This window comes from Anas platyrhynchos, chromosome 33 (assembly GCF_047663525.1).
Source record: "Anas platyrhynchos isolate ZD024472 breed Pekin duck chromosome 33, IASCAAS_PekinDuck_T2T, whole genome shotgun sequence".
NCBI lineage: Eukaryota > Metazoa > Chordata > Aves > Anseriformes > Anatidae > Anas > Anas platyrhynchos.
This window is the reverse complement of record NC_092618.1, coordinates 1,339,561-1,357,546: the sequence shown is the minus strand read 5'-3', so window position 1 is coordinate 1,357,546 and position 17,986 is coordinate 1,339,561. Positions and strand designations below refer to the sequence as shown.

At 39.8% G+C, this 17,986-nt stretch overlaps 3 protein-coding genes across 3 annotated transcripts in view; 2 read left to right on the top strand and 1 right to left on the bottom strand.

The window, feature by feature from the left end:
* Nucleotides 1–3,334, bottom strand: part of LOC140000142 (protein N-terminal glutamine amidohydrolase-like) — a 16,425-nt gene extending 13,091 nt beyond the window's left edge. Inside the window, exon 1 of the mRNA XM_072029913.1 lies at nucleotides 2,654–3,334. The gene's annotated coding sequence lies outside the window, so the exon portion shown is untranslated. The remainder of the gene's footprint in view (nucleotides 1–2,653) is intronic.
* The window catches only part of LOC140000140 (ATPase family AAA domain-containing protein 2-like), a 15,675-nt gene extending 4,446 nt beyond the window's left edge, over nucleotides 1–11,229 (top strand). The window contains exons 3-15 of the mRNA XM_072029908.1: nucleotides 63–168; nucleotides 974–1,096; nucleotides 1,325–1,427; nucleotides 1,648–1,763; nucleotides 4,024–4,198; nucleotides 4,570–4,658; nucleotides 4,994–5,153; nucleotides 5,998–6,088; nucleotides 6,516–6,830; nucleotides 7,141–7,267; nucleotides 8,245–8,428; nucleotides 9,402–9,560; nucleotides 11,088–11,229. Coding sequence (XP_071886009.1) covers nucleotides 63–168; nucleotides 974–1,096; nucleotides 1,325–1,427; nucleotides 1,648–1,763; nucleotides 4,024–4,198; nucleotides 4,570–4,658; nucleotides 4,994–5,153; nucleotides 5,998–6,088; nucleotides 6,516–6,830; nucleotides 7,141–7,267; nucleotides 8,245–8,428; nucleotides 9,402–9,560; nucleotides 11,088–11,117 — 1,778 coding nt within the window. The 3' untranslated portion in view covers nucleotides 11,118–11,229. The remainder of the gene's footprint in view (nucleotides 1–62; nucleotides 169–973; nucleotides 1,097–1,324; nucleotides 1,428–1,647; nucleotides 1,764–4,023; nucleotides 4,199–4,569; nucleotides 4,659–4,993; nucleotides 5,154–5,997; nucleotides 6,089–6,515; nucleotides 6,831–7,140; nucleotides 7,268–8,244; nucleotides 8,429–9,401; nucleotides 9,561–11,087) is intronic.
* On the top strand, nucleotides 11,152–17,986 carry LOC140000141 (ATPase family AAA domain-containing protein 2-like). The gene is made up of 7 exons (XM_072029909.1): nucleotides 11,152–11,284; nucleotides 12,428–12,587; nucleotides 12,942–13,055; nucleotides 13,152–13,301; nucleotides 14,371–14,619; nucleotides 15,305–15,438; nucleotides 16,733–17,986. Exons 1-7 carry the CDS (start codon nucleotides 11,162–11,164, stop codon nucleotides 16,778–16,780), a joined length of 978 nt encoding a protein of 325 aa, XP_071886010.1. The 5' UTR covers nucleotides 11,152–11,161; the 3' UTR covers nucleotides 16,781–17,986.

Here is a 17,986-nt window from a genome sequence, read left to right as displayed (position 1 = left end):
TCTTTTGATATCCTCCTCTCTTAAATGTATCTGTATCATTATTCTAAATTCTTTCCTTTCAGTAAGACAAAGAGATCGAGAGAGGACTAACTCGGGCCAGCCCTGTTCTGTCAGACAGAAAGAGTCACTTGAAAATGCTGGGTCACAAAAATGTAGAAGACGTGCCAGGTTGGTGTATGGCTAGTGATAGCTCTTACTTATCCGTAGAGCTGTCAGTCTCCTTACTGCATAATGCTTCAAAGGGTTTTCAGTTTAGTGGTAATTACAGAGTAAGTTTATGATCGGTACTTTGGTAGTCTGAGGATAGAGAGGAAAGAAATATTTGGAGGGCAGGAGGTGGATACTTTTAAGTTGGTTTCTTTTTTAAATCCAATATTTGTGGGTCGCTGATAAGATGATTATGGAGGTAGTGTCTGAGTTTCTGTAACTGAAATTCTTTGGTTCTGGAACTGAAGCCAGAATCCCCCCTTAAAAATCTTAGTCACACTATTTAATCTTGAAGGATACAAATTATTTTCTTAAAACCAAAAATAATTTTATTCGATTTAGAGGGAGAGGCTTTATGGAAGTTTTGTTGGATTAAAAAAAAAAAAAAGTTATCACTCAAATACTGACTCTAGTTTCTGTTTGGAATCAACTAATGTTTCTATATGAAGTTAACCTTAAACAATAAAAGATCTAAATGAAATCATAAATTGCCTTAGTAATGATAAAGGCTTTTTGGATTCTGTAAGCAGTTAGTGCGTAGAGAATGCTGTTGATTGCCAGATATTTTGTTGAGCATTCTTGAAAGCAGACAGTTGTCACGAGGAAAATCATGTCATGGCCTTTGAAATCAGATTGCTAAGGAGTACAATGGACTGGAAAATAGATCTCAGAGTAAATTTTGAGATAGAATTCCCTTAATTTTTGGTGTTACTTAGTATCTGCTCTATTTTCTTTTTAACTTTCTGGTTTATATGCTTGCTTGCAGACAGAGACATGCAGATGACATCAGTGATTCTACACCCTCTTGCTCATCTCCCTTGCTTAGCACATGTGATACGGAGGAGAGTGGTGAGAGCAGTGAGGACAGCGAGAGCACATCTCCAAGAAGGTTGCTGTCATTAGAGAATAGGGGAGGGATGAATCTCCTTCAAATGAATATTTAGCCATGTTTAAGTTTATCTAAATTTAACTGTGTGAGTTTATGTCAATTAGTTAGGTCTTCTATATATTAATTAATGTTTTCTACATTTGCTTGGCATTATTATGAAAAACAAAAATCTTCGAGTTGCATCTTAAAGAAAAAGAAGCCCTATAACTTCTCCTTAATTCAAATCAGGACTTTTCGAGTGAAACTTCAGAAACAGGACCTAAAGAGAGTTCAGAGGGATCAAAAGAAAGTTGGAGGAAGTCAGGGAGATGCAATGCAAATAGATAGTGCGGTAAGTCTTAAACTAATCATCGTGTCAGCGAGTGTTTCCAGGGATTATGAAAGATCTCAGTGTGCCATCTACAACTACCTTTGTTGATGGTTTTCTCTAAAGCAACTTCAAAAGTTGCCCAGAATGTTTCCGTTGTGCTGAGATAATTTCTGATGAAACCTTGATCTAGGTTGCTGCTTTCTTTAACATACAAACTCTGTTGTGTTGAATTTCTCTTTAGATTGGATTTGAGAACGTGGGTGGTCTTTCCGAACACATCGCAGCTTTGAAAGAGATGGTGATTTTTCCCCTCCTGTATCCAGAAGTTTTTCAGCGGTTCAATATTCAGTCCCCCAGGTAACTCATTAAAGTGATAAATCGTAAGTCAGCTGTTTTCAGGAGAAAGTTCAATTCAGGCATCAATATGCTTCCATGCTTCAACATTTTGGCAGCGGTGAACGTTTGTTTTAGTAGTGGCAAAAAGTGGTTTCTTAAAAATGGATAGAATCCAGAATATTTGTAGGTTAAAAATATAAGCAACGTCTTAAAATTTTAAGTTTTACCGTCTGGTGTCTTTAAAAAGTTGGGTTAGTTGGGTTGGAGTGGTTTTGTTCTCAGTTTTATGTACAAGTCAGTGTCGCGTTAAAGGGGTGTAGCTGATTAACCGTCACGGGCCCGTTTGAATTCAGAGTACTGAACCAGTCGGACATTCACCAAAACTGGGGGTCCGTTCGGACAATCACCAAAAACGTAATAACCGCCTGGGGGTCCACTCAGACATTCACCAAAAACGTATTAACCACCTGGGGGTCCGTTCAGACATTCACCAACAATGCATTAACCGTCTGGGGGTCTGGTTAGATTCAGAACACTGAATTATCACGGATAATCACCCTCACCCAAGTCGCATTAATGAAAGCTATCACAATGCAATCAAGTATGGTTTATTACAGCAACAGAATATCAGGTTCTTTTGGATTGCCGGCGATAGTGACTGTCTGCAAAAGCAAGCTAATATGCATGAAATACACAGGCGTTATAGGTGTTATAGATGTGACAGGTGTTATAGGTGTTGCAGATGTTATAGGTGTTATAGGTGTTACAGATGTTATAGATGTTATAGATGGTATAGATGTTACAGGTGTTACAGGTGTTATAGGTGTTATGGGTGCACAGCCTAGAAATAAACGCGTTGAAAGGATCAAAGACTCTATATAGAGATTTATAAGCAAATATTCAGATCTCACCCAAAGGCGTCCCAATGGGGGGGGAAGAGAGGTTCAGCCCGTCGACTGATCCCAGGAGTCAGGAGGTCCTAAGGATGCTGTATGTCCTCGGGATGGTATCTCCCCTGACGATGGTATCTTCCCTCACATCCCCTCTCTCTTGGGCCAATTTATATTATTTTCTATCTTTTAGGTGGAGCTTGAGTGGCTCTAGTCAAGCATATCTTAGTTATGATTGGTGTAAAGTTTTCCCGTCTCCGTTTAAAGTAATAGGCTCCGAGAAATTCAGAGCGCATGCTCAGTGAGGGGTGGTCGCACCTTGGAGGCGGGTAGCTTTTGGGATGGAGGTGTGTTTTGGTATTATAATGATATTATAATGAGCAAAAAGTACACTAGGGTACAGCATTTGTCAAAACATGACAGGTCTTTGGCTTAGGGTGGCAAAAAGTGCTGCTTTGTGCACAAGAACAATCGAGGTCCCACCTGATCACAGAGCCTAGCCGTGGTGTCTCCACTCCACTCCACGCTCCGTGGTGTTCCTTAGAGCTAGCACACCAAGTTTCCCCAGCGCGATAGCATCTAAGGTTGGGAGCCTAGGGAACACTCAGATAATGCAGTTATGCCCTACCCTGAAAGCCTCTTCAAAGCTGTACCTTTTCCTTAAAAACGTGAATGTTAGTTTTATTTTCCTAGTTACTTCAGGCATTTACACCACAGTCAGCTTGATTAGTTTGTAGGCAAGAAGGGATTATCTAGTGGAAGTCAATTGTAATATGTTGCCTGGAAGCCCAATTGTTTTTCCTGCCTACTTTTGTTTTCTTTTTTTTTTTTCCCTCTGAGTGCTAAGGCATCTCTTTTCCTTCCGGCTTTAGGCTTCCTCACGTGCCATCAGCAATAGATGGTCTGAGAGACCAAACCCAGTAACTTAATGCTTTTGAGAGGAGCATTAAATGCTTTACTATCAGATTCTGCATATTATGAAAGCAAGAATATGCAGTTTATCACTGAAGAATGAAGTGGTGATTCACCATTCAGCCCATTCTCAGATTCTGTGCTGAAGTTTGCCTGTTTGGCTCCGGTTTGCTGTGATCAAACTGTTTGTCAGCAGTTTTGGAAGTGTCCTTCTGGGACAGTATGCTCTCTTTTGAAGGTTTTATACACTTGAGTTACCCCCTTATTCATTTCTTTGGGTGAAAAAAATGAATTTTCTTGTGAAACGTTGTAAAAATGCAGAACTTCTATCTGTTCTGACTCTACCCACACTTCAGCTATTACTGCTGTCTTGTACATGATGTGTTTTGGTTAGGAAAGACGCTTGTTCTAGAGATGATGGTTGTAGGAGGTACTCATCATGATGTTTTTTTTCCTATCTGGATCGTTTTTTATTGCAGAGGCTGTCTATTTTATGGCCCCCCAGGAACAGGGAAAACACTAGTTGCTCGTGCACTTGCCGGTGAATATAGCCGAAGTGACAGAAAAATAACATTTTTTATGAGAAGTGCTTCGGACTGCATGAGAAAATACGTGGGGGAATCAGAACGCCAACTTCGTGTGTTATTTGAACAGGTAAGGTTGAAATGCACAGTGTGTTCTGTCAGAGTTGAAACCATTATTTTCTGTGGTCAACGTTTTTAAGTAGAACTTGCTTTTTTTGTATTTTGTTATTTTTTTTTTCCCACTGAAACGGAAATGCCAGTGTTTCTGCTGTGAATGTCAGCTGTAGGAGCTACTGGAACGATTTGCTTCCTGTCACCCGGATACAGTGGGTTGACACAGACTGCTGTCTTCTGTTAGTCATGCCAGATACTCCAGTAGCTCTATCAGTAGAGGTCCCAGAGGCTGAAGTGAAAAATCTAGTTTAGATGACATTCCAACCATGATGTTTTTGTGTATTTTTCCTTTAGATAATGGTGTTTTACTCTGTGTTTTTGTGCTAGGCCTATCAGATGCGACCTTCAATTATTTTCTTTGACGAGATAGATGGTCTCGCTCCTGTGCGCTCTAGTAAACAAGACCACATTCATAGGTATTACAGTTTTGCACCTACATAAAATCTGCTTGATCTTTGGGGAATGAAAAAAAAAAAAAAAGGATGATGACCTGTTTAATTTACTGTGAACACGTTAATTTATCCTGAAAACTTGTAACTCAATGCCAAAACAGGTGCTTCTAAACAATAGTTGAAACCAATTTACTAAGCCTGATATCAGCATGTGGTCTGTGTTAACTTACCTATTGTTTATGTCTTAAAATGAGTCTTGTCCTTAAAGCTTGTCCTTTTTGACTACTCATGGAAGAAAGTCATGTGGAATGTGACAAAATTTACTGAACCAGTAAGTAAAAATTATATTTTTCTATTAGTTCCATTGTTTCAACTCTTCTGACGCTTCTGGACGGCATAGTTAACAGCGGGGAGATCGTGGTAATCGGAGCTACCAACAGACTGGATTCTATAGATCCTGCTTTACGAAGACCAGGACGCTTTGACAGAGAGTTCCTCTTCAACTTGCCAAATAAAGAGGTGAGAACTGAAATTCAACGTTAGCGCTACCATGGCAAAGTCCAACTTTATAGGAAAAAAAAATTGACAACTTGAACAAGAGAGTGATATGTGGAGACACTGCGTTGTTCCATGGAGGGCAAATCTGGTACTGAATATATATGGTCAAGATGATACCACCAAGTAGTTAGTTCTGTAATCAAACCTTTCATTCCCAAAGTTGTACCTGTTTGCTTAATTATTTAGTCCACTTGGGCGCTTTCATCATGAAGTTGTGTTTTTGGTCTCAGTCCTTCACTTATGAATGAATAGGGGGCATGTGTGCATTTGATTGTGCCCCAGATCAGTGGTAGTAGTTTGAGTCATAATTATTTTCTTCTTTATAGTAATTGTAGCAATTTGAAACATTGTGCCAGAAGTGCTTTCTGTGAATTTACTGCCTGAAAAGCAAATGTGATGAAGTAATGAGACTGTCACAATGAAAGCTTGTTAAATTTTAGAGAAGTTTTTTGGACAACAAAGAAATGTTTCTGGATAAATTTTTCATTGCAGTATTTTCCTCTGGGTCTTTAGGTCTCGTAGTTTGGAAACTTGTTATTGAAGCTATAAATGCCTTTTCTTTCACTGTAGGTTCCTAGAAAAAAGTCCAGTGTAACAAATAAGAAATATTCAATTTCCTGGTTGACAATGCAGAGTGTATATTAAATAACTGTAAAATACTTGAAAGTTGAGCAAGTAAGAAAAGCGTATTAGTAGATGAGGGGTTTTGAGGGAGGACTGTTTTGGTTTTTTTGTTTGTTTGTTTCTTGTTGGTATTTTTAAGGAAAACTTGAGACAAGCTAAAATGCAATGATTTTGCTTCCAGGCTAGAAAAGAAATTTTCAAGATTCATACTCGTGACTGGACCCCTAAGCCACCGGACATGTTGCTTGATGAACTAGCTGAGAAATGCATTGGTAAGACTGAAACCAAAATGGATTCTTGCTTGTGACCAAGTTGTAAAGAACCTTAGCTTGTACCAGGCAGTACCCAAGCTCTTGTGCCTTGCTGCACAACTAGTCAACGAGGCAGCTGGCACGCCTTCATAGCAATCAGAGTTAGATGCTTTCATCTATTTACTCTTTGTTGTCGTTCCTCTTGTTGTCTGAGAACATTAAATGGTTCTGGGGCATCTGCCTCAAGAGTATAGTTTTTGATGAGGAGTCTGCTTCAGCTGCATAAGCGCAGGATATCAGGCAGTGAGCAACATGAAACTTCCCTGCAGAGCGGTAGCACTTTGAATTCCCTGTTAACCTGTTTGGTTTTGACATGACAAATTCTTTAAATGTTGCATGTTGTAAACCTGGGCCTTGACTGATGTAACGTTTGATTTTTGTTTGTTAGGATACTGTGGTGCAGATATCAAATCCCTATGTACTGAAGCTGCTCTGTGCTCTCTGCGCCGATGCTATCCTCAGATTTATGCAAGTAGGGAGAAATTGCAACTAGACGTTAATTCTATTAAAATAAAAGCAAAGGACTTTTTCATGGCTCCGAAGAAGGTTGTTCCGGCATCAAACAGGATCGAGGCTTCACCCGTACAAGCACTATCACCCATTTTCAAGCCACTTTTTAAAAGATCAGTAGCGAATATTTTACAAGTTGTGCAGAAGATCTTCCCGCAGGCACAGCTAGTGCTAAAGGAGGACCGACAGCAAGGTATAACCACAGCATCCACTTCTTTATAATTCTGCTAAAGATTGTTCGTAAGCTCCTTTATTCTAAGGGAGAGAAAAAAATCACCAAGAGTAGCGTACCTTATACGTACACATCAGTGGGACTTGGTACAGCTTTGTAGGGCCTTGTGCCATCTGCTTAGATCTGTGGTGGGATGAACTCTAGGAAATAGCTTTCAGTGTGTGCTCTCAAATGAAGAAAGGGTTTTGGCACTGATTTAGAAGCTGTATTAATGTAAGAGAAAGAGACAAAGGCTATTCAGGGAAGTTAACAAACCTCTTTTGCCTTTCAGACCATTTAAATCCTATTTTACAAGATGGTATGTTCAACAGTGATGACGATGCATCCTTGGTTTCCGGAGATGAATTCAAAGATGGAATGCCTGACGGACCGGAGAAAAAACTCCTCTGTTTCAGCAGGTAAAGAAAGATAGATCCCTGTTATGTTTAAATTCTCAGGTCTGATGAGTCTTTGTAAACAGTTCCAGCTGTTAAAAGTGTGAGGGGTGGTAGACGAAGGGGTAACATCAAGTTAGTGTGTAGAAGGGGTGCTTGGTATTCACAAGAAGAAAGGGTGAAGGGACTAAAGTTGTAATGAAGTTGCTCTGAATGACCCAATTGAAATGCCCAGGCTTCTCTTCCTAAGCCAAAGTGATCCGTAGACTACCAGAACACGTTGACTTAATCCATGGCATTCTTTGAAAGACTCAAGACCGCATACATGTCCTATCTGTCCTTTTAGCTAAAAGTACCCCAACTTTAGGGGTTTGTGTTGCCACCTTTTGCCCTTCTGTTTTCCAGGATTGTTAAACCAGTAGTGAATTTTGTAGTAGAAAGAACACTGAGAAATGGCTTGTTAAAACACCTTGAGAAAAATTTGAATGGTGTCTTTATTTGTTAAGCCACCAAGTTGTGTTAATCTTGTGGTATTTTAGTATGGAAGTCATGCAAGCCCACGGTTGGAAAGTTAGATCATGTTGTCGCAGCTGGATCAGTTATTTTTCTCAGTTTCTATTGCTGTGCTGTCCAGAAGATTTTCTGTCCTCTAGAGCAAGGCTAAGTCTCTAGCATCTTTGATTTAAGCCAGCAAAGGTACAGCCTGACTGTAGTGGGGAAACAAATGCTCATTGCAAATTTATTTCCTAGTAGTAAGGCAAGATTGCAGGGATATTAATTTGCAGTCTTGGTTTAGTAAAGAATAGGAAACACAAGGGAAGAAGATGAAACAATTGGAATGACTGAATAACTTAACTGGAAATCTTACATGTATTTAATGTACCACTGCCATTGGGATTATTTGGGGAGGGAAAAGAAAATCTATAGGAAAAGTACTTGGAACATCTGTGTGTCTATTCAGCACCTCATTTATAAGCTTGTTTTCTTAACTCTTGTTCTAGGAGTGCTTTCTGCGAACCAACATCACGCCGGCCCCGTCTGCTAATAGTAGGAAAAGAAGGGTACGGCCAGGTTTCTTACGTGGCACCCGTGGTGTTGCACGCTTTGGAGAAGTTTCCCGTTCACACCCTGGACCTTTCTGTTCTGCTTACAAACATTGCACCGCCAGAAGAAATCTGCGGACAGGTACCTTTTTTCTTTTTATTCTCATCGGATTCACTGACTGTATGTAGAGGATCAATCGAGTTGCAAGTAAGGTGAGCAAAATTCATTGGTAATGGAGGTGGCCTTCTTTTAATGTGCTGGGATGTTTGCTTCTGTCTGAAAATCCCCTTTTCTTTTAGACAGCACCACAAACAATCTGGATGTTGTACATGTCCACGTTTTCCATACCCAATTTTACAGTGAGGATGTTGCTAGCAGCTCAGGAAGCTGGGCGGTATTGCTAATGAACATCTCTTTGTGGAAAGAAATGCTGCTCATCTCCCTGGGATCCAGAAAGTAGTTCTCATTGCCTCCTAAGACTGTGTGCTCCCAGTAGATGGCTCTGTACCAGACTGCATGTCGGCTACTTTTTGTAGCCTTCTTTTAAATTATATTAGTAAGGCAACCAAGGTTTGGGGCTTCTGTTTATTTTGTTTTCACACGGACATACACAACTTGTGCTGTTGCAGTGTGTGCAATAAAAGCATTAACACGCTGATGTGGTTTTAGCTAGAAAAAATGAACAGATTTGGTGTTTTTACTTTTAGGCAGGAAATCCATTTTACTGTTTGGCATCACTACCTTAAAATATTTTTACCTTTAGTGGAAACATTTGAGAGCTATACAAGTAAGAACAGGCATGTTACACTACTGAATACTGATGTGTCCCAAAAGAGGGACATTTCCTTTCTTTGTTATGCGATGATTGTGGCTGTGGCCATATAGCTACGGTGTCTAGCCACTGCCTGAATATATCCTTCCCATCTTCTGACTAGAGTTCTCCGAATACTGATAATCTGAAAGGGTGCCCAGAGAAATTCCTTATGTGAAAGGATGCTTGCCACTCTGTTCACATAGTTTCATTTCATGGGGCAGTCAGATGGCTATGTAGCTATGTATTAACAGGTTATTCTCCGTGTTTTAGTTTTCTTACCCAAGCTTTCCTTTTCACTAGCTGATCCGAAATGCTCAGAAGACAGCACCAAGCATAAGTTATGTCCCAGATATCCATTTATGGTGGGACAACGCTGGACCTGCCTTGAAACTTACTTTTCTAACTCTACTACGTAACATTCCAGCATTTTCGCCAGTTTTGCTGCTTGCTACGTCTGATGTACGTCACTCAGATCTCCCAGAAGAGGTGTTTTTCAATACTTTTCTTACTATTTCTTCAGTTTCTTGTAATTTTTGAATGCTTCCAGCATCAAAATGCTGTGCTGTTAAATGCATACTGTTATTACTCAGGCACCCTAACAAATCACTTAAAATTTGCTTAGAGAAAAGGAATACTGTGAAAGCATCTGCTTAAAGTTTTTTCTGAGTCAAGCAAGTGACTTTCACCCCCTTCTCACGCATGCAAATAATAAATTAATACAATAATTCCGGTGGCTACAAAGTGGTTCAGTCAAGAATATGCAGTGCTTGAAATGACAAGAGGATGTCTTTACTGAAGAGACTTCTTCTGACAGTCTGTCATTCCATGCTATGTTGGGTAAACTGCTAATAATGCAATTTAGTAGAGAATTGAAACACTTTGATTAAAAAAAAAAAAAAATCAGTTTCTTTCTTCATATAGGCCAAAGCTTTCCAAGCTGGAAAGCTGAGTTCCAATTTCTGCTCAAGTAACTTTGGAATGGAATTCTAGTTGTATTCCTAAATAAACTGTAGTAAAAAAAGTACATGCAGAACTTCATTGACTTCTGAGAGTTTACATTAAGGGAAGGTGCCCAAAACAGGAACACGCTGTTCTCGTTCTGATTATTTTGTCTCAGTTATTGGGGGAAGAGAACGGGTCTTACCTAGACGTGTTTATTATCAACTGCTTTGAAAGTGCTTGAGTTCCCACAGAAGTTTTTGTGCAGGTTCTAAATTCCTTCTAAAATAAGTAGTGAAATTCCTTACCTACCTTTTAATACTAGAAATTGAAAATGGAGGAAGACGTAGAGGTACTAGCTACTTCAGACACCTTTTGGTAGAGAAATAAAAACTCAGCAAAAAGCCCTCACTTGTCTGCTGAAGCCTTTCTCTTCCCTCTATAGCCATAAAGGTTCTAAGTAAAGGATGCAGCAAGGCAAGTAAATACAAAGGAAGCGATGTTGGATGTGGTGAAAGGCATTACTTTATCAGTGTAGCGTACAATCCCTTCACCGAGCTTTAATTCTACAGGTGATTCTTAAAGGTGATATTTGAATTTGCCGTGCCAGCCTGTGAAAATGTAGCCGTTTAAGGCCAGGAAGATAACTTTTTTCAGTTTGTGTTCTTCAGGTTATTATTAATTTTAAAAGGTACTCGTCTTTTTGGAATAGAAGATGAGTTTTTGTGGCCTTAAATCTGAAATGTCTTTCCTCCTTCTGCTTTAGATCCAAAAATTATTTAATAAGGAATTTGGAGAAGTGTGCAATATTGAGGTGCCTGGTAGGGCAGAGAGAGCAGCTTTTTTTGAGGACCTAATTCTAAATCAAGTGGCTAAGCCTCCTGTAAAGAAAACGGGTGAGGAGGATATAAGAAGTACATCTAAAACTTTCCTATCGAAGTTACTAGCTCTTTGGGATTTGCTTTGGTGGTCATTTTCTGTCAGTAATTTGTCATATGCTTGAATTTGAGTACTGTAAATTGGCTAATTTTTCCTGATTAATTGAAGTTGATCGGACATTGGAAGTCCTGCCTGTAGCACCACCAGCTGAGCCTCAGAAGCCACAAGAGGAAGAAGTAGGGATGCTGGAGGAGGAAGAGGAGGATACCTTGCGTGAACTTAGAATTTTCTTGAGGGACATTACTCACAGACTTGCCACTGACAGACGTTTCAGGGAATTTGCAAAGCCCGTTGACCCACAGAAGGTAAACTAGTGCTGATCTGTGTGTCTGTAACTTCTCAGCGTTCGTATTTCTCAGCGTTTTGGGGAAGGTTCAACTTTGTTTTTAGGGCTGCGCTATTAGGATTTTGCAAGAAGCAGAGGCAGTGCTTTTACTTCTGCTGACTCTCAAACGTCTCTTATTGGATTATTCGCTGAAAGCCCTGGTTTCATTCTAAAAAGCCAGTCCAAATGCCAACACAGTTTGCTCGTGAAAAGGCTTTGGTATGTAGGCATGTCACAGCACTGAAAAGCCCAGAGATCCTCCCTTATAATTACAAACAGTATTTACAGGACTACTTTAATGAAGTCTAAAGCCCTTTATTGGACTGTCAGTACCTGTGGGAACAGGAATAGGAGCAGCCGTTTGTAAAAGTAAGTTTTGAGATCCTGTTCTCTGTTTCATCTGGAACTCCTCAATAGGAATCAACCATAAGTGCAGTGTGTTTTCTTTTTCCTCCAATTGGCTGCTTAGATCCCTTTTTCTCCTTAATTGATTAGATAAGTCTAAACTAGGGGCGTATATTTCAAAGACAGATGTAACTTGAATATACCTGCGGATCAGCAAAGTCCTCTTCATGTGGGCATCCACTGGCTTTTCTTCCCCTTTTCTCCTAGGTTCTTGAGCTGTGAAAAATCCAGACAGATACGTATGTCCTCATCTGAACTAGTTATTAGGCTCCTCTTACGGTCTGAGGGAAGAACTCGGCACCTCTGGGCCCAGTTACCTCATTCTAAAGTAGATGCCTGCAATAGGTACTTCACAGGTGCAATGCATGCACCTTTTCCTCAATGTCGACAACAAAGAGAATGTCGGATGGCTTACTCAGCTTTCACTGTTGTGATTTTCTGAAGCAAAGTGAAATGAATCTCCCACCCTCAGTGTTTCTTCTCTACCATGCACGTGCTTCTGACCGCCCTACCTCTTGTTGTCCTCTCCTAGCAGCTCTAATGCCAGTTGAAAGAGCCCTTCCATTTTTGAGAAGCAAACTGGTTAATTTCAGCATCTTCTGATGCATCGCAAATGTTCAGAGTTTTTAGGAAGTCGTTTATTTAAAGTTTTCAGAATAATTTGGTAGACAGTGCGCAAGGTTAAGAAAACCTCTGAATGCTTGTATTTGATCTGCAGGTACCTGACTATGCCACAAGGATTAAAGAGCCGATGGATCTTTTAACAGTTCTGACTCAAATTGACTCGCACCAGTACCTCACTGCAGGAGACTATCTGAAGGACATCGATCTAATCTGTAACAATGCCTTAGAGTACTACCCGGATCAAAGATCTACAGGTGAGGATGTGCTTTTTAGCCCTAGTTTAAAAAATCGGTCAAACGTATAGATGGATAAATGCTGTGTTCAAACAGTAGACTTCAGATGGATTAGATGATTTTGGACATCCACAGAGAACATCTCTTACCACATTGTAACTATTTTACCATTTTGCTACTTGGGCATGGAATTGTGATATAAGTGTTCCCAAGGAACTAGTGCTTTTGTTTAATTAACTTCTACGTTGTTATGCTGAAAATATTCACTGAGATAACCTTTTGGAACCAACCTATGAAGAAAGCAATTTTTTTCTGTGATCAAAACAGTTTCATTGGTTGGTAGACAACATTCAGTTAAAGTCTGTAAAATTTCAGATCGTCACAGAGCCTATGTTTTGCAAGACACTGCATATTCAATGGTGAGGAACGAAATGGATACAGAGTTTGGACGACTTTGTGAACAAATTAAAGAATCTCGTGAGAAAAGAGGTACGTGCTTTAACGCTAAGGATTTTAAGACTTGTCTCTGCATTTGTAACTGAAAATGCACGACGAAGATCTTTGGTATCTATTCTTTATTGCAAGGTCGCACCTCTCCAGCGTGGTCTCCATGGGACGACTCCAAGTCACCACAGCAGAACCCTGCTACTGAAGACGACAAACCAGAGGAAGAGAGTAATGAAAATGAGGAGATGACAGCGGCACCTGTAGATGCCAGTACACCCATTTCTAATGGTAAGTTGCATTTTATTCAGCTGCTCTTGTCATTCATACCTTCTCTGTTCTTGAGGCGCAACAGGTGTCTCTGATGCCTGGCTCTTTATGCCAGAGGTATTTTGTTTTCAAATTTACTTCAAAATGTGAGAGAGAAATCCAGAGGTCATTCATTCAATATAGTGATGAATTAAAGTTCAAAGAAAGTTGGTTTACAACATAAAAAACAAACAAACAAACAAACAAAAACAACTTTGATGGCCCAATTGACATTTAGCCGCCCCTAAATTGCTAATTCTTGAGGTAAAAAATGTTGTGGATGGCAGTTTCTGAATACTTAACTAGTTTTTAATTATGCAAAATGGCATTTTTACCCCCACTCCACCCCTCCCTTCCCCAAATGCTAAAATCTTAGCTACCTCATACTGTGATTCCCAGTTGAAGGAGGGAAGTCTAACTAGTGAGAGTGGGAATTTTGCCATGGACTCCACCCATATCCTTTTGCAATACTATATGAATACTACGAATGTTGGGCAAAACCACAAAGTTTGTTTTTTCACAAAAGGTTTACCAAATCAGGAAGCGTACGAGGTATAAGTCTTCATGTTTTTTCTCCTTTGAATATTCCCTTAAAATTGTCTCATTAATTAATCTCTTCCAAACACGTATTCAGCTTTTGAAGTCTTCAGCTTGATACCAGACTCGAAGGAGAGCTTATTTCCAGAGGCTTTTATGATGTTCATCTGTATTAGTTCATGTAGTAAGACAGTGACTTTGTCAAATAACCTCACGTTGTATTAATGCTGCCCATCCAAAGTAAGAATCCTCAGCATGTAAAATCCTGAAAGTGACTGTTTAGTGAATGAAATTCCGTAGCTGTGTGTGTGGTTTGTTTGCTTGTTTTTAATCTTAATAGCAAACTGACCCCATTAACTTTCAACTCTTTTCTCAGCATATGTAGGGATATAGGCAGTGGTAGCTCAGTTCCTTTGTTTTCCTTGTCAGTTGAGTAAGATGAAGATAATGGATTTTGAAGAAAGAATTCTTTTGGTTATGTTTTGGATTATTTTTTTATGCTGTCTCTTTGTAGGTGCGTCAGAAAGAAAGCGCAGAAGGAACAACTGTGCGCGTGCTGCAGCAAAGAGGAGTTCTCAATTCGATACAGAGAACAGAGTACCAACAGATGACCAAAACAATAGTGATGGAGAAGAGTTTGTGGACAAACATGTTTCTGACGTATGTCAAGTTAAACTTAACACTGAAAAGGAAAGTGCTAAGCTTTGTGGATATTCAACACCAAGATGGGGAACTATAACTAATGGAAATCCAAGTTCAAATGGTAAGGGAGAAGTCCATCAGATCCTTTAGCACCCTATTCTTGCTGAGGAGGATTGCACTATTTATTAGCTTTAGCCTTCAATTTCACTCTATTTTTTCTGTTACAGCTCTCAAAAATCATCACACAGTTTATTCCATAACGATGTTGCTCCTCTAATTGTGCAAGCCTAGCCCACATGTTTCTGTAGGTGCTGTTTTTTTGATTCTAAAGTGTGTTTTTTTCTAATGGTACCTAACTGAAAGCAGGCAGTCACTGACACTCTTTTATTGTACGAGGTGCTTTCCAATAACGAGCAGCTTAGGTGAAAAAGCAGCACTTCAAGATGCGTGGATCCAGAGTAACATGTGGAATAGGAGACTTAAGCCCTAATGTTGTACTCTAAGATGTGTTCCCTAACCTGAATTGGCAACATGACTATTTTTTTTCACTATTAACCTTTTCATTAGTGCTTTTTGTTTGTTTGTGGGTATTTTTGTTTGCTTTTTTTTGTCTTAGTTTCTGTTTTTTTATGGAGCAGTGGCTTTAGCTGGAAAGAAGGGAGAAGCCAAGTATTTCTCAGTGCAGACGATAACAATTCTGTCTCTGTATTTGTAGAGAGAGACTGTTTTGCAGGTACAGGATACTTCACTGAGACTGTATTCTAGATAAACAGGAAACCTGACTGAAGAAATTTGTGTCCTTCCAGATTCCTGGGCATTTCAAGCAGTGACTCCTGAACATTCTTGGGAAGAAGACCAGCAACAGATAAGTGATGAGAACCCTGTACAAGTTCCTACAGAGACAGACTACATAGTTATCGTGGATCGCTATGAGCTCAAAGTATGTCTAATTTCAGCTTTTTTTTTGATGCTCAAATAGGACATATGCACTGTGACTGTTTAGTTTCCATACCTCGTGTAGATTTCTGTAGGCTACCATTTGCTTCTGGTCATCTGTAGTTTAGGAGACAGATTCTTTGCCTAATTTTTAAGATAAAAGGCCTTGCTGAATTTTAAAATACCACATTGACAACCTGCTAGCACTATTATGGATATCATTTAATGATTTGTAATTTTAATGATGGGTTTGAGGGCTTTTATTTGGGGATTTTTTTTTCATGCTTTGATGTATTAAGAACCTGAAAAGGATCTTTATTTCTTGCAGTGATGATTTTAAACCTGAAGTTAGCAGGTTGACGTAAACTAGCTAGCCATGGAGAAGTGACTACTTTTCTGAAATTCCTTGAAAGTGCAGCATTAGAAGTTCTTATAGTGTGTGTGTGTGTATATATATACACGAGGGAGGCAGAGTTTGCTGATTAGATGATAGCAGCATTATTTCCAGGGGGCAGTAGTATTTCCATTTGGTATGGCTGCTCCCTAAAGCTACATACTCGCAGGCTCACACTGCTAATGGACAGCTGTGGCAGTGGAAGAAGGTGCTGCCACTAGCTTGTCACTGTTGCTGTGCCAGAGATTATCATCTCTGCATCTTTGGTAATAGAAATGGCTGTGTGAGAGAGAGGTGATTGCTACAAGCAGTCACTTTGCTATTTACCCACCCCTGAATTTAAAGGTAGGACTGAGCAAACTAATCCACCTTTGCTCTGGGCGTTTGAGCAATCTGTTCTGCCAGCAGAGTTGTAGGCATGGCACACGTGGGTAAAGGTAATCACCTAAGGGTGCTTCCTTTTCCAGCTGGCACAGCTGTATCTACAAGATCTGCAGCCTTTTTACAGTGCCCCGCGCTGCTGCAACGCTTCTCTAATGAAATGCAACAGTGGCTTTGCTGTGGCAGCAGCTGTCCTACAAAGAGGATCGTGTCATTCCCTGCTGCTTTGGGAGCAGTCGACTTGCAATTACAACCGTTGATGTGATTGATTAGTAGTAAAAGATTGTCCGAAATTTCAGCCTTTCCTTTCTCTGAAATATGAAAAATTAACTCATATTTTCCCTGCTGAAATCTTATGGGATATTTAATCTGTTCTCTGAAGTGTCACATTTTATTTAATAGCGTAAGAAAAAGTAGGCTGTCACTTGTATTGTTACTGTTCAACCTCTGAAAACATATAGAGCGTATTCAAAGGATCTTATACTATTCTAAAGTTGTTGTTTTGCTCCATTGTTGTCTTCAGAAACTGTTATGCTTTGTCACTAAGATAACGAAGGGATTTGACATTTAACACCTGGAAAAAGTATATGGCGTCATTAATCAGTGTATTTACAACCATAGAGAAGACTACGACAAAACCGATTTGGTGGAGGTAATTTTTGTTTTGAATTCTAGCGCTTTCTGTCACTGTTACGCAGTATTTGTGTGTTCTGGGATATCGTGGTTGTTTAGCATTGCTCTTTACTGCTTAGGTGTCTGTGCACAGACAACAACAACAGTACGACTTCTCCCTTTCAGTCTGGAAGACGTTTATCCATCTTGCAAAACCATTGTTGTATTTGGCATAATTGTTGGCAGTTTCTGCAGGAAAAAGCTTGAACTTGAAGACAACGGGTCCACCCACACAGCCCTTTCAAAGCAGTTAACTTTAGTCTGTCAGTAGTTTTCCTTGAGAACCATTTTGGGAGTGGGAGGACTATGAAGGGAAGGTGCTTTTCTAAGTCTTTCACTTGCTCTCTCCCTCTACAGCCAGTCATGCACGGTGATAGTGGTTGTTCCATCCTTGGAGAGAAATTTAAGTATATAACAAGAGTTTGAGACTTCTCTCTAGTCACACTCTAATCTCTTTTTAACTAATGCGCTTGAGCATCTGTAACTGGGGAGATTTCTGCCTGTGCCAGTTTTACACTGAGTCAAATTCTCTGGTCTCTTCCTGTAAAAGATGATTTCTGAGTTGTCCGAATTCCTCCGAAATCTGCGTGAGGCGTCCATGGTCCAAGTCAGGTGTTCCCGGTATACGCTGGATATTCACTCTTCACATTGAAGATCCTTGAACCCATTTATCTTAGAGTTGCTTGTGCTTAAGAACAGATAAAATGTGTTGTGCTGATCAGTCTGCCTTAAAAAGAGAGTGCCTCTTTTTTTTAGGCACTGGTCATCTCGATCTCTTTTTCCACATCTGATAAAGAGTTAGAACGGACACACTCTGTTCTGCCTGTGAGAGGATTATTTAGATTCAGGGAGGCCGCTCCTGAAAAAAAAAAAAAAAAAGAGATCTTTTAGCTCGAGAAGGGATTTATTTCTAATCTCATGGCCTGTGAACTTTTGTAACTTAACATTTAATTTATTATTTGGGACCAATTCCCCTTTTTGGGAAACAACTCCCCATTTGGGGAAAATATTCCCTTGTTTGGGGAAATTTCCCCCTTTTTTGGGAAAATTCCCCTGTTTGGGGGAAAAACTCCCTCTTTCTGGGTAACAACAACATACTTTTAGG